Source organism: Haematobia irritans, chromosome 4 (genome assembly GCF_050003625.1).
Source record: "Haematobia irritans isolate KBUSLIRL chromosome 4, ASM5000362v1, whole genome shotgun sequence".
NCBI lineage: Eukaryota > Metazoa > Arthropoda > Insecta > Diptera > Muscidae > Haematobia > Haematobia irritans.
The window spans coordinates 33671758-33688785 of NC_134400.1; the positions used below are offsets into that span (position 1 = coordinate 33671758).

The 17028-nt window shown below is 23.7% G+C and overlaps 1 protein-coding gene across 8 annotated transcripts in view; it reads left to right on the forward strand.

Moving 5' to 3' along the window:
- Nucleotides 1-14708, forward strand: part of LOC142235099 (uncharacterized) — a 51768-nt gene extending 37060 nt beyond the window's left edge. For 4 of the 8 annotated variants that reach the window (XM_075306328.1, XM_075306329.1, XM_075306332.1 and 1 more), the window contains exons 2-5: nucleotides 8973-9010; nucleotides 13671-13771; nucleotides 13843-14003; nucleotides 14112-14708. In XM_075306328.1, the coding sequence (XP_075162443.1) occupies nucleotides 8989-9010; nucleotides 13671-13771; nucleotides 13843-14003; nucleotides 14112-14349 (522 nt within the window). In that variant the 5' untranslated portion in view covers nucleotides 8973-8988 and the 3' untranslated portion in view covers nucleotides 14350-14708. Of the gene's footprint in view, nucleotides 1-8883; nucleotides 9011-13670; nucleotides 13772-13842; nucleotides 14004-14111 lie in introns of all 8 variants that reach the window. The other 4 variants (XM_075306335.1, XM_075306336.1, XM_075306330.1 and 1 more) reach the window with 3 other exon arrangements.
- Nucleotides 14709-17028: the final 2320 nt, after the last annotated feature.

Sequence of the window (17028 nt, forward strand, 5' to 3'; positions counted from 1 at the left end):
GAAAATTTTGTCAAAATTTTATTTCTATAGAAAATTTTGTCAAAATTTTATTTTTATAGAAAATTTTGTCAAAATTTTATTTCTATAGAAATTTTTTCCAAATTTTATTTCTATAGAAAATTTTGTCAAAATTTTACTTCTATTGAAAATGTTGTCAAAATTTTATTTTGTCAAAATTTTATTTCTATAGAAACTTTAAACTTAATTATATACGTATTTAATCGGCCTTTTTTAGTTTAATATATACCACGTATGGACTATGTGGTATATATTACGGTGTTAGGAAGTTTTAAGATACCTTGCCATCGGCTTCAGTAGAAGTTTCTACGCAATCCATGGTGGAGGATACATAAGCTTCGGCCTGGCCGAACTTACGGCCGTATATACTTGTTTATGCTCATATGTAGGCTTAAAAATTTGTACATGCAAAAAAAAAAAATTCTCTCAACAACGAAACATAACATACAGTGAAACCTCTCAGAAGTACAGTCGTCTAAATTTTGTCCACTTTTGATAGGTGTCCACTTATGATACGTTATGTTAATTGTACTGAGCCTCACCACAATTGTCCACGTACTATCACCACATTCGTCCACTTTTGATAGTTGTACAGTTTTCAGAGTGTCCTAATTTGAAAAGTTTCACTGTAAACGATTTTCTCGTATTTTGTTTTTTCCGTACATAACTAAATTTCCATAAGCATTGTTCACATTTGATTGTTAACGAAATTTCTCTTAATTAAGACAAGCATTTACTGTGGATAATTGATGTCAAAGTGCAATGAATTTCGTTTTATGAAAAACTTTCGACAATGACAGGGCTTTTAAAAGAATCTCCATAATTGAATTATTCGAAAGAATCAGCACATCTGATACAGCAACAAATGCAACACAGACTACACTCCATCACAAGCATCTAGATTAGAATCAGACTACACTCCATCACAAGCATCTAGATTAGTATATACGACAGTAAGTTCGGCCAGGCCGTATCTTATGTACCCTCCACCATGGATTGCGTAGAAACTTCTATGAAAGACTGTCATCCACAATCGAATTACTTGGGTTGTGGTAATACCTATCGTTTTATCTGAGGGCTGTATATAACTATAGACCGATATGGATCTAGTTAGACATGGTTGTTAACGGCCATATACTAGCACAATGTACCAAATTTCAACTGACTCGGATGAAATTTTCTCCTCCAAGAGGCTCCAAAACCAAATCTCGGGATCGGTTTACATGGAGGCTATATATAATTATGGACTGATATGGACCAATACCTGCATGGTTGTTAGAGACCTTATACTTACACCATGTACCAAATTTCAGCCGGATCGGATGAAATTTGCTTCTCTTAGAGGCTCCGCAAGCCAAATCTGGGGATCGGTTTATATGGGGGCTATATATAATTATGAACCGATGTGGACCAATTTTTGCACAGTTGTTAGAAACCATATACTAACACCATGTACCAAATTTCAGCCGGATTGGATGAAATTTGCTTCTCTTACAGGATCCGCAAGCCAAATCTGCGGATCGGTTTATATGGTGGCTATACGTAAAAGTGGACCGATATGGCCCATTTGTAATACCATCTGACCTACATCAATAACAACCACTTGTGCCAAGTTTCAAGTCGATAGCTTGTGTCGTTCGGAAGTTAGCGTGATTTCAACAGACGGACGGACGGACGGACGGAAGGACATGCTCAGATGGACTCAGAATTTCACCACGACCCAGAATATATATACTTTATGGGGTCTTAGATCAATATTTCGATGTGTTACAAACGGAATGACAAAGTTAATACACCCCCCATCCTATAGTGGAGGGTATAATAAGCTCTTGTTAAATCCCAACCCATTGAATGAATCATTACGTTTGCCATAGGGGCACAGAATAGAACCACAGAAAATCACCAATTTCGACCGACTACCAAAGAAAAAAATCCAATTTAATAAAATTTAATTTTTATAGAAAATTTTGTCAAAATTTTATTTTTTTAAAAAATTTTGTCAACATTTTATTTCCAACGAAAATTCTGTCAAAATTTTATTTCCAACGAAAATTTTTTCAAAATGTTATTTCTATAGAAAATTTTTGCAAAATTTTATTTCTATAGAAAAATTTGTCAAAATTTTATTTCCAACGAAAATTTTGTCAAAATGTTATTTCAATAGAAAATTTTTGCAAAATTTTATTTCTATAGAACTTTTCTGGAAAATTTTATTTCTATTAAAAAAGTTTGCAAAATTTTATTTCTATAGAAAATTTTGTAAAAATGTTATTTCTATAGAAAATTTTGTCAAAATTTTATTTCCAACGAAAATTTTGTCAAAATGTTATTTCTATAGAAAATTTTTGCAAAATTTTATTTCTATAAAAAATTTTTGCAAAATTTTATGTTTATAGAAAATTTTTGCAAAATTTTATTTCTATAGAAAATTTTGTCAACATTTTATTTCCAACGAAAATTTTGTCAAAATGTTATTTCTATAGAAATTTTTGTCAAAATTTTATTTCCAACGAAAATTTTGTCAAAATGTTATTTCTATAGAAAATTTTTGCAAAATTTTATTTCTATAGAAAATTTTGTCAAAATTTTATTTCTATAGACATTTTTGTCAAAATTTTATTTCTATAGAACTTTTCTGGAAAATTTTATTTCTATTAAAAAAGTTTGGAAAATTTTATTTCCAACGAAAATTTTGTCAAAATGTTATTTCTATAGAAAATTTTTGCAAAATTTTATTTCCAACGAAAATTTTGTCAAAATGTTATTTCTATAGAAAATTTTTGCAAAATTTTATTTCTATAGAAAATTTTGTCAAAATTTTATTTCTATAGGAAATTTTGTCAAAATTTTATTTCTATAGACATTTTTGTCAAAATTTTATTTCCAACGAAAATTCTGTCAAAATTTTATTTCCAACGAAAATTTTGTCAAAATGTTATTTCTATAGAAAATTTTTGCAAAATTTTATTTCCAACGAAAATTTTGTCAAAATGTTATTTCTATAGAAAATTTTTGCAAAATTTTATTTCTATAGAAAATTTTTGCAAAATTTTATTTCTATAGAAAATTTTTGCAAATTTTTATTTCTATAGGAAATTTTGTCAAAATTTGATTTCTATAGACATTTTTGTCAAAATTTTATTTCCAACGAAAATTCTGTCAAAATTTTATTTCCAACGAAAATTTTGTCAAAATGTTATTTCTATAGAAAATTTTGTCAAAATTTTATTTCCAACGAAAATTTTGTCAAAATGTTATTTCTATAGAAAATTTTTGCAAAATTTTATTTCTATAGACATTTTCGTCAAAATTTTATTTCTATAGAAAATTTTGTAAAAATTTTATTTCTATAGAAAATTTTGTAAAAATTTTATTTCTATAGAAAATTTTGTCAAAATTTTATTTCTATAGAAAATTTTGTCAAAATTTCATTTCTATAGAAAATGTTGACAGACATGGTTATATCGTCTTAGAATTTCTTCTTGATCAAAAATATATATTATTTATATACACTCAAAAAAAAAGTGAACTATCTATTTCACTAAAGCCAATTTAACTTTATTTTAGTTCATGGAATTATTATTTTTGGAGAAAGTTTCCTTTACTCGAATAATTTTTTGCATACGTTAGTTAAATTAACTAATCCCGAGGGAAAAAAATATACACAAATGAAACATAAAGATTAACTAAATTCGTGTCTTCCACAAAATAGTTCAGTATTTCTTTAAATTTGCAAATTTTACTACAAATGCATTTATCATGAACTTCGTATGTCACTAAAGACATTTTTGCAATTTTGAACTGCAAATTTTTCCTTGAAACTACAAATTTTTCTTTAACAAGTGAAAAAAACTTAATTATGTCTAATAAATTTTCTTGAATTTGTCGAAAAATATTTACATATTTTAATGACATCGGCGTGATGCCAGCGTTTGTAATACTGTTTACTTAAACTTTTCTAAAAATATTCACAATTTTCTAAAATTAACCTAAATTTTTCTTCCTGGTGGGTTCACAGGTTTTTCAGTGTGGTCGAAAATCGATTTTTCGATATGTTACAAACGTAATGACAAACTTATTATAACCCCTGGATTTTGTCGTGTAGATTTTTCATTTTCATGCTTTTGTGGCATAAACCTTCAATACATCAGCTGGCCCAAAAATAGGGCATTAGAGGGTTAACATAAAACTAAGCCAATATGAAAAATCACTGTTGTGTTCATTTAATGACGATCTCATTGTCATCGTGAAATACAGGTGGTGAAGAAAAAACAACAAGAATTATGAATTACTCTCTCTCTCATGCTCTCATTCTCCTTCTCAAAGCACAAAAACAAAAACAAGAAATATCTTGACCACGCCAACAAAACCAGTTTAAAAGATTGTTTACATTTCACTCGCTGCGTAATGCCTCAATATTAAGCAGTGGTTATTGACTTTAGTGTAGCCCGTTGCCACTAACACTGGCAATGGTGGTAACAAGCAGAGCTAGTTTTCATTTCTTTTATTGCAAGCACCCCCATCCTCCCAAAACATATCAACCAGTCCAGTTACTATCGTTCGACATCAAAAACATGCACTCATTCACCTTTAATAAACCAGCTACTATCCTACCACTAAAGTAGTGACGTCACAAAAAGGTCAAGACCCAGAAATTCACAACTGTACAAGAGAAATGAGAGGGAATATACTCTGTGTGTCCTAAGGTTCGAAAGAGCAATGGGTAATTTTAGTTAGTCACACTCACACACACAGTAGAAACACCTACTACATGCGAGTATTACAAGGACAAGGGCAATGCGATTAGAACTTTAGTTTATGATTATACTTATGACGTAGTTTCAGAGTTGCCATAACAAGTGATGATTTATATTCTTTAGACAATTTTGTCAACATTTTATTTCTATATAAAATTTTGTCAACATTTTATTTCTATAGAAAATTTTGTCAAATTTTCATTTCTATAGAAAATTTTTGCAAAATTTTATTTCTATAGAAAATTTTGTCAAATTTTCATTTCTATAGAAAATTTTTGCAAAATTTTATTTCTATAGAACATTTTTGTAAAATTTTACTTCCATAAAAAAATTGTAAAAATTTTATTTCTATAAAAAATTTGCTCATACTTTTATTTCTATAGAAAATTTTTTCAAAATTTTATTTCTATAAAAAAATTGTCAAAATTTTATTTCTATAAAAAAATTGTCAAAATTTTATTTCTATAAAAAAATTGTCAAAATTTTATTTCTATAGAAAATTTGGACATACTTTTATTTCAAAAATTTTATTTCTATAGAAAATTTGGACATACTTTTATTTCTATAGAAAATTTGGCAAAATTTTATTTCTATAGAAAATTTTTTCAAAATTTTACTTCCATAAAAAAGTGACACACACACACTAGAAACACCTACTACATGCGAGCATTACAAAGACAAGGGCAATGCGATTAGAACTATAGTTTGTGATTATACTTATGACGTAGTTTCAGAGTTGCCATAATAAGTGATGATTTCTTTTCTTTAGACAATTTTGTCAAAATTTTATTTCTATATAAAATTTTGTGAACATTTTATTTCTATATAAAATTTTGTCAAAATTTTATTTCTATAGACAATTTTGTCAAATTTTCATTTCTATAGAAAATTTTGTAAAATTTTCATTTCTATAGAAAATTTTTGCAAAATTTTATTTCTATAGAACATTTTTGAAAAATTTTACTTCCATAAAAAAATTGTCAAAATTTTATTTCTATAAAAAATTTGCTCATAAAAAAATTGTCAAAATTTTATTTCTATAAAAATTTCCTCATAAAAAAATTGTCAAAATTTTATTTCTATAAAAACTTTGCTCATACTTTTATTTCTATAGAAAATTTGGCAAATTTTTATTTCTATAGAAAATTTTTTCAAAATTTTACTTCCATAAAAAATTGTCAAAATTTTATTTCTATAGAAAATTTGGACATACTTTTATTTCAAAAATTTTATTTCTATAGAAAATTTGGACATACTTTTATTTCTATAGAAAATTTGACAAAATTTTATTTCTATAGAAAATTTTTTCAAAATTTTACTTCCATAAAAAATTGACACACACACACTAGAAACACCTACTACATGCGAGTATTACAAGGGCAATGCGATTAGAACTTTAGTTTGTGATTATACTTATGACGTAGTGTCAGAGTTGCCATAATAAGTGATGATTTATTTTCTTTAGACAATTTTGTCAAAATTTTATTTCTATATAAAATTTTGTCAAAATTTTATTTCTATATAAAATGTTGTCAAAATTTTATTTCTATAGAAAATTTTGTCAAAATTTTATTTCTATAGAAAATTTTGTCAAATTTTCATTTCTATAGAAAATTTTTGCAAAATTTTATTTCTATAGAACATTTTTGTAAAATTTTACTTCCATAAAAAAATTGTCAAAATTTTATTTCTATAGAAAATTTGGTCATACTTTTATTTCTATAGAAAATTTGGCAAAATTTTATTTCTATAGAAAATTTTTTCAAAATTTTACTTCCATAAAAAATTGACCCCCACACACACTAGAAACACCTACTACATGCGAGTATTACAAGGACAAGGGCAATGCGATTAGAACTTTAGTTTGTGATTATACTTATGACGTAGTTTCAGAGTTGCCATAATAAGTGATGATTTATTTTCTTTAGATAATTTTGTCAAAATTTTATTTCTATATCAAATTTTGTAAACATTTTATTTCTATATAAAATTTTGTCAAAATTTTATTTCTATAGAAGATTTTGTCAAATTTTCATTTCTATAGAAAATTTTTGCAAAATTTTATTTCTATAGAAAATTTTTTCAAAATTTTACTTCCATAAAAAAATTGTCAAAATTTTATTTCTATAGAAAATTTGGACATACTTTTACTTCTATAGGAAATTTTGCAAAATTTTATATCTATAGAAATTTTTTGTCAAAATTTTACTTCCATAAAAAATTGACACGCACACACACTAGAAACACCTACTACATGCGAGTATTACAAGGACAAGGGCAATGCGATTAGAACTTTAGTTTGTGATTATACTTATGACGTAGTTTCAGAGTTGCCATAATAAGTGATGATTTATTTTCTTTAGATAATTTTGTCAAAATTTTATTTTTGTAAACATTTTATTTCTATATAAAATTTTGTAAAAATTAGTTCTATAGAAAATTTTGTCAAATTTTCATTTCTATAGAAAATTTTTGCAAAATTTTATTTCGATAGAAAATTTTTTCAAAATTTTACTTCCATAAAAAAATTGTCAAAATTTTATTTCTATAGAAAATTTGGACATACTTTTACTTCTATAGAAAATTTTGCAAAATTTTATATCTATAGAAATTTTTTTTCAAAATTTTACTTCCATACAAAAATTGTCAAAATTTTATTTCTATAGAAAATTTGGACATATTTCTATTTCAAAAATTGTATTTCTATAGAAATTTTTTTTTCAAAATTTTATTTCCATAAAAAAATTGTCAAAATTTTATTTCTATAGAAAATTTGGTCATGATTTTATTTCTATAGAAAATTTGGTCATGATTTTATTTCTATAGAAAATGTTGTCAAATGTTTATTCCTATAAAAAATTGATCAACATTTTGTTTCTATCGAAAATTTTTACCAAAATTTTATTTCTATAGAAAATTATTACCAAGATTTTATTTCTATAGAAAATTTCCTCCAAATTTTAGTTCCATAGATAATTTTCTCAAAATTTTATTTCTATAGAAAATTTTCTCAAAATTTTTTTCTCTAGAACATTTTTGCAAAACCTTATTTCTTTAGAAAATTTTTGCAAAATTTTATTTGTATAGAAAATTTTTAACAAAATTTTATTTTGTCAAAATTTTATTTCCATATTTCCAAAAAATGTTGTCAAAATTATATTTGATGCCTATAAAAAATTGATCAAGAATTTATTTCTATAGAAAAGTTCATTTCTATTGAAAAATTTGTCAACATTTTTATTTCTATAGATCTACACGGACGAAAAAGACTGTTTTTCATATATTTGGGTGTAAAAATTATATGTTTGGAACTCAAATGTTTTAACACAATATTTTTAATTTTGGGACATATATATTAATATGTTACAACATATAATGTTTGGGACATAAAATGCTTGTAAATATAAAATGCTTGTATGCAAACATATATTAATTTAGAAATAGTCTATAAACATATACTCGTAAGTGTTTAGAAAGAGAGACCTACAAAGTATGCTGCAAGTAAAAACGAATGGAAGTAACCAATTGGCGCCTTAAAAATATATATACACAAGGAAAATTTCATTAAAACTTTTTCTACCAGTGTATGCCTAAGTTGAAACATGATATGTTTGAACAATACAAACAAACAAATTTGTTTGGACCAATCCTGAAAATATATATATGCTTGAAGCAAAATGTGTTTGGGGCATATGTTACAGAAGCGATTTTTTTTTTTTTTGAGGGTGTAGATACTTTAAGTTTTACAAAAGAAAAAAACTTCGTAATCATTTTATAGAGTTTCTAAAACCTTGACACTCCACAAAACTAAAAATAAAACCAACATAATACATATGTAGCTAATGCTAATACTAAATTCCGGACAATAAATTCTTACCTACTTTTAACGCATGAAAGCACATCCAGACAGATGTCATTGATTCATACTTACGAGTATTAACAATGTTCTGAAATTTCGCACAGTTGTCGAAACAATAGTAGAGCAATTGAATAGTATTTATGTCATTCTTTTTGTTTTGTATGTAATATAAACTAATTTAGCAAAAAAAACAAAAAACGAATAAAACAAAAAAATCTATTACCTCTACTACCATGACATAATCTTCAGAATGACAAATCAATAAATATATGCTTGTATGATTATATTGATGAACGAGAACCTCTTATACGTATTTCTCTCCCCCAAAAATTCTACAGATATCAAACAGTGAAGATGAGTTATTTCAATTCAATAGGTATTGTTATTGACAAATTGTACTAACATTCATACTATAGGGTGGGTCGAATAACATATTCCCGGTGTTCGCAGCAATATTGAGTGTTATAAAGTTAGAGAAACTATACGAGTACATACGAATTTATTTCTATTTTTTATAAAATTTTGACAAAATGTCCTACAGAAATAATATTATGACAAAATTCTATGCTAATAAAATTTTGACAAAATTTTCTATAGAAAAAAAATTTTAAAAAATTCCATAGAAATGAAATGTTGGTAAAAATTTTCAAAATAAAAAAAATTGCCAAAATTTTGTATAGAAATAAAATTTTACAAAAATTTTCTATAGAAATAGAACTTTGACAAAGTTTTCAATAGAAAACAAATTTGATAAAATGTTCAATAAAAAAAAACTGACAAAATTTCTATTGAAAAAAAAATTTTGCAAAAATTTTCTACGGAAATAACATTTTGACAAAATTTTCTATACAAATAAAATTTTGACAAAATTTTCCATAGAAATAAAATTTTGTCAAAATTTTCTATAGAAATAAAATTTTGTAAAAATTTTCTATAGAAATAAAATTTTGACAAAATTTTCTATAGAAATAAAATTTTGACAAAATTTCCTATAGAAATAAAATTTTCCATTTGTTTTGTTTTGTTATTGTTGGTTTTGTTCTTTAAGCTTTGTTGTTGTTTTTTATTGCAGCTTAAAACCATACATTGACTAAGCTACAAGTGTAGCTTAAAAAACAACAACAAAGCTTAAAGAACAAAACCAACAATAACAAAACAAAACAAATGGAAAAAGAAGAGGAGGCACGCTCAAAATAAACCCAGCCATATGAATTCAAATCGATGATTTGACAGTGGCATAGGAAAAGAGATATGTTTGTTTCGAATTTATTTCGGCATAAGCCGGCTATCAATGTAAAACCTTTTTTCGGAGGGTTCAAGTGTGGTTTTTGTTGGGTTTAATAAACTGCCTGAATTTATTCTGATAATTGGTTGATAGTTTTGCTGCAAGTAGAGGATGCTGATGAGGAATGTGGTAATTCCGAAACGTGCGTCCATCCAACCATCTTGCAGTCTATAGGGCTTTGCCCAAATAAATTTGACAAACATTCTTTTCCTCTGTTGGTTAAGCTACACTTGTAGCTTAGTCAATGTATGGTTTTAAGCTGCAATAAAAAACAACAACAAAGAAATAAAATTTTTTCAAAATTTTCTATAGAAATAAAATTTTGTCAAAATTTTCTATAGAAATAAAATTTTGTCAAAATTTTCTATAGAAATAAAATTTTGACAAAATTATCTATAGAAATAAAATTTTGTCAAAATTTTCTATAGAAATAAAATTTAGTCAAAATTTTCTATAGAAATAAAATTTTGTCAAAATTATCTATAGAAATAAAATTTTGTCAAAATTTTCTACAGATATAAAATTTTGTCAAAATTTTCTATAGAAATAAAATTTGGACAAAATTTTCTATAGAAATAAAATTTCGACAAAATTTTCTATAGAAATAAAATTTTGACAAAATTTTCTATAGAAATAAAATTTTGACAAAATTTCCTATAGAAATAAAATTTTGTCAAAATTTGCTATAGAAATAAAATTTTGTCAAAATGTTCTATAGAAATAAAATTTTGTCAAAATGTTCTATAGAAATAAAATTTTGACAAAATTTTCTATAGAAATAAAATTTTGACAAAATTTTCTATAGAAATCAAATTTTGACAAAATTTTCTATAGAAATAAGATTTTGTCTAAAGGATTTTCTATAGAAATAAAATTTTGACAAAATTTCCTATAGAAATAAAATTTTGTCAAAATTGTCTATGGAAATAAAATTTTGTCAAAAATTTCTATAGAAATAAAATTTTTATATTACATGTTAGCCTGATACCGAAACAGGCAATTGACGTCCAAATGCATTATATCTAATTATACAATTATTTTTCGAGCTTTATGGACAGATATAGATTAAGGAACATGGTTAAAAGAGCCATTGAAAATGGTTAATAGAGCCATTGAAAATGGCTCTATTAACCATGTTCCTTAATCTATATCTGTCCATAAAGCTCGAAAAATAATTGTATAATAAAATTTTGTTAAAATTTTCTATAGAAATAAATTTTTTTTTAAATTTTCTAAAATTTAAAATTTTGTCAACATTTTCTATAGAAATAAAATTTTGTCAACATTTTCTATAGAAATAAAATTTTGTCAAAATTTTCTATAGAAATAAAATTTTGACAAAATTTTCTATAGAAATAAGATTTTGTCAAAAGAATTTTCTATAGAAATAACATTTTGACAAAATTTTCTATAGAAATAAAATTTTGACAAAATTTCCTATAGAAATAAAATTTTGTTAAAATTTTCTATAGAAATAAAATTTTGTTAAAATTTTCTATAGAAATAAAATTTTGTCAAAATTTTCTATAGAAATAAAATTTTGACAAAATTTTCTATAGAAATAAAATTTTGACAAAATTTCCTATAGAAATAAAATTTTGTCAAAATTGTCTATAGAAATAAAATTTTGACAAAATTTTCTATAGAAATAAAATTTTGTCAAAATTTTCTATAGAAATAAAATTTTGTCAAAATTTTCTATAGAAATAAAATTTTGTCAAAATTTTCTATAGAAATAAAATTTTTACAAAATTTCCTATAGAAATAAAATTTTTACAAAATTTCGCATAGAAATAAAATTTTGACAAAATTTTCTATAGAAATAAAATTTTGTCAAAAGAATTCTCTATAGAAATAAAATTTTGTCAAAATTTTCTATAGAAATAAAATTTTGTCAAAATTTTCTATAGAAATAAAATTTTGTCGAAATTTTCTATAGACATAAAACTTTGACAAAATTTTCGATAGAAATAAAATTTTGACAAAATTTTCGATAGAAATAAAATTTTGACATTTTCTATAGAAATAAAATTTTGTTAAAATTTTCTATAGAAATAAAATTTTGACAAAATTTTCTATCGAAATAAAATTTTGACAAAATTTTCTATAACATAGAAATAAAATTTTGTCAAAATTTTCTATAGAAATAAAATTTTGTCAACATTTTCTATAGAAATAAAATTTTGACAAAATTTTCTATAGAAATAAAATTTTGACAAAATTTTCTATAGAAATAAAATTTTGTCAAAATTTTCTATAGAAATAAAATCTTGTCAAAATTTTCTATAGAAATAAAATTTTGTCAAAATTTTCTATAGAAATAAAATTTTGTCAAAATTTTCTATAGAAATAAAATTTTGTTAAAATTTTCTAAAAAATAAAATTTTGTCAAAATTTTCTCTAGAAATAAAATTTTGTCCAAATTTTCTATAGAAATAAAATTTTGTTAAAATTTTCTATAGAAATAAAATTTTGTCAACATTTTCTATAGAAATAAAATTTTGTCAACATTTTCTATAGAAATAAAATTTTGACAAAATTTTCTATAGAAATAAAATTTTGACAAAATTTTCTATAGAAATAAAATTTTGTCAAAATTTTCTATAGAAATAAAATTTTGTCAAAATTTTCTATAGAAATAAAATTTTGTCAAAATTTTCAATAGAAAAAAAATTTTGTCAAAATTTTCAATAGAAAAAAAATTTGTCAAAATTTTCTATAGAAATAAAATTTTGTTAAAATTTCTATAGAAATAAAATTTTGTCAAAATTTTCTATAGAAATACAATTTTGACAAAATTTTCTATAGAAATAAAATTTTGACAAATTTTTCTATAGAAACAAAATTTTGTCAAAATTTTCTATAGAAATAAAATTTTCTATAGAAAAATTTCTATAGAAATAAAATTTTGTCAAAATTTTCTATAGAAATAAAATTTTGTCAACATTTTCTATAGAAATAAAATTTCGACAAAATTTTCTATAGAAATAAAATTTCGACAAAATTTTCTATAGAAATAAGATTTTAACAAAATTTTCTATAGAAATAAAATTTTGACAAAATTTCCTATAGAAATAAAATTTTGTCAAAATTTCCTATAGAAATAAAATTTTGTCAAAATTTTCTATAGAAATAAAATTTTCTATAGAAATAAAATTTTGACAAAATTTTCTATAGAAATAAAATTTTGTCAAAATTGTCTATAGAAATAAAATTTTGAAACAATTTTCTATGGAAATAAAATGTTCACAATATTTTCTACAGAAATAAAATTTTGACAAACTTTTTTATAGAAATAAAATTTCGACAAAATTTTCTATATAAAAAAAAATTATCTAAATTTTCTGTAGAAATAAAACTTTGTCAAAATTTTCTATAGAAATAAAATTTTGTCAAAATTATCTATAGAAATAAAATTTTGACAAAATTTTCTATAGAAATAAAATTTTGAAATAATTTTCTATAGAAATAAAATTTTGTTCTTTGCGGAAAAATACCGCCTATCGCCTATCGCTATGGTAATATTTCTGATTTCATTTAGGCATTCATTAAGGATGCCATCATCTGAAATGGAATCCCCCCCCCTATTATATGCGGACACCAATATACTGTAAAAACCGAACTACCTCTATGTACTCTTTGAACAAATGTTTATGCTCCAATGATTTACAGTTATTCCCATCATTATTAACTCAGAGAATGCTCATTTCTCATTGTGCGTGTGTGTGTCTGTTGTGTCTTTTAATTACAGAAATATCTCGTGTCGACATGTCACCGGCAGAGGATACATATGCCTCAGGGCCCAGCAAAAAGGCGTCCTACACTCTGGTGGCTTTAAAGTTCTTGGAATTGGTAAGTGACACATTGGGGAAAAGCTCTTAATTCAATCAATTAAATATTAATTGGAAACGCTGGCGTTTTAGTGTCTCATCATCTGTTGCATAGGGCTGATCGATGAACCGGCCACTCAATCCAACATACGGACGTTCATCACACCCCGCGTAGTGGCTTTATGTTATGTGACCTTTGGCAGTCTATTAATTTACTCGGCCATTTATTTAATTATGGCCCTATTTGGAGATATGTAAGTTCTTGAGTTCTTTGTCATAGTGTTGTTTCTTTCTGTCTTTATAGTGATAAATAATTGATTTTTGTATTTTTTTGTGTTTTCTTCCATTCCCATTTCATTTAGGCCACCATGGCGTACTTCGGTTTTATGGTCTCTGGTTGCTTTTGTCTTATTTGTGGCAACCACTTCGGTTTTATTCCGTGATTGGTCATCAACAAAAGATCTCAATTATTGGCATCCCAATATGACTCGATTGGATTTGGTTTTGGCAGCAGCATCCGTGTCCTTAGTGACAACTATCCTATTCCTTATGGATATTTTGATCACTATACGTTTTGGTATGACTGGTGATTTGGAATAGAATGTCACGGTTTATGCTTGTAGCTCGCTTGTCAGAGTTTTGAGGAGTCTTTGCACAATGTTATGAGTGGCTTATAATGGGGTCTTCACACATACAAAAAATTTTATTTTATTTTTATAGAAAATTTTTGCAAAATTTTATTTCTATAGAAAATTTTGTCCAAATTTTATTTCTATAAAAAATTTTGTCCATATTTTATTTCTACAGAAAATTTTTGCATAATTTTATTTCTACAGAAAATTTTTAGCAACATTTTATTTCTATAAAAATTTTTTACCAAAATTTTATTTCTATAAAAAATTTTTACCAAAATTTTATTTCTATACAATAATACTAAATTCCGGACAATAAATTCTTATCCAAAATTTTCTCAAAATTTTATTTTTATAGAAATTTTTTGCAAAATTTTATTTCTATAGAAGATTTTGTCCAAACTTTATTTCTATAGAAAATTTTCTTAAAATTGTATTTCTATAGAAAGTTTTTGCAAAATTTTATTTCTATAGAAAATTTTTGCAAAATTTTATTTCTATAAAAAAATTTGTCAACATTTTATTTCTGTAGAAAATTTTGTCAAAATTTTATTTCTATAAAAAATTTTGTCAAAATTTTATTTCTACAGAAAATTATTGCAAAGTTGTATATCTTTAGAAAATTTTGTCAAAATTTTACTTTTATAGAAAATTTTGTCAATATTTTTTTCAATAGAAAATTTTTGCAAAATTTTATTTCTATGGAAATTTATGCAAAATTTTATTTCTATAGAAAATTTTTGCAAAGTTTTTATTTCTATAGAAAATTTTTGCAAAATTTTATATCTATAAAAAATTTTTGCAAAATTTTATTTCTATAGAAAATTTTTGCAAAATTTTATTTTCTATAGAAAATTTTTGTGAAATTTTATATCTATAAAAATTTTTTGCAAAATTTTATTTCTATAGAAAAATTTTGCAAAATGTTATTTTTATTGAAAATTTTGTCAAAATATTATTTCTATACACACTTTTGTCAAAATTCTATTTTCTATAGAAAATTTTTGCAAAATTTTATTTTCTATAGAAAATGTTTGCAAAATTTTATTTTCTATACAAAATTTTATAGAAAATTTTTGAACAATTTTATTCATATCGAAAATTTGTGCAAAATTTTATTTCTATAAAAATTTTTTACCAAAATTTTGTTTCTATACAATAATACTAAATTCCGGACAATAAATTCTTACCCAAAATTTTATTTCTATAGAAAATTTTGTTAAAATTTTATTTCTATAGAAAATTTTGTTAAAATTTTATTTCTATAGAAAATTTTAGCAAAATTTTATTTCTATAAAAAAATTTGCCAAAATTATATTTCAATAAAAAATTTTGGCAACATTTTATTTCTGTAGAAAATTTGTTCAAAATTTTCTTTCTACAGAAAATCATTGCAAAGTTTTATATCTTTAGAAAATTTTGTCAAAATTTTACTTTTGTCAATATTTTTTTCAATAGAAAATTTTTGTAATTTTTTATTTCTATGGAAATTTATGCAAAATTTGATTTCTATAGAAAATTTTTGCAAAGTTTTTATTTCTATAGAAAATTTTTGCAAAATTTTATATCTATAAAAAAAATTGTCAAATATTATTTCTATACACACTTTTGTCAAAATTTTATTTCTACAGAAAATTTTTACAAAATTTTATTTTCTATACAAAAATTTTTGAAAAATTTTATTTTCTATAGAAAATTTTTTCAAAATTTTATATCTATAGAAAATTTTTGAAAAATTTTATTTATATCGAAAATTTGTGCAAAATTTTTTTTCTATGGAAAATTTTTGCAAAATTTTATATCTATAAAAATTTTTTGCAAAATTTTATTTTCTATAGAACATTTTTGCAAAATTTTATTTTCTATAGAAAATTTTTGAAAAATTTTATTTATATCGAAAATTTGTGCAAAATTTTATTTCTATGGAAAGTTTTTGCAAAATTTTATATCTATAAAAATTTTTTGCAAAATTTTATTTTCTATAGAAAATTTTTGCAAAATTTTTTTTTCTATAGAAAATTTTTGAACAATTTTATTCATATCGAAAATTTGGGCAAAATTTTATTTCTATGGAAAATTTGGCAACGGTCTCCTTACTCCATGAGAAAATCATAGTAAAACTTCAATACAGGCATTTAAACTAAATGTTCACCATAAACGTTCATCGTCTAGCACCAAAATATCTCTTTTTCGTCTTATCCATCTACAATTGGCTTCTCCTGTATATAGTTATACCGATATTGTGCTTAACTCCAAATTGTGTAAAAACGCCTTAAAACAACTGTAACAAGCATAGCGAGCTCACATGTATGCATAAGTTTTATTTTGCAAGCCGTCCATTTTAATACAAATTTAGGGTAACAGAAGAGAATATTGTTTCTCCTTCTATAAAAAAAAGTCATAAATTGTGTAAAAACGCCTTAATGCAACTGTGACAACAGAGCCCATATATATACATAACATTTGTATAACAATCCGTCCATTAAATGTAAATCTAGTTTAACAGAAGAGCACTTCGATTCTCTTTGGGTCATGTGAACTCTATCTTAACAGTTATACATTTGCTACGATAAAATCGATATGTTAAATTATAACAAACACATTTAACATACCTACTTATTTAATGTATTCGTTACTGTAATATTTA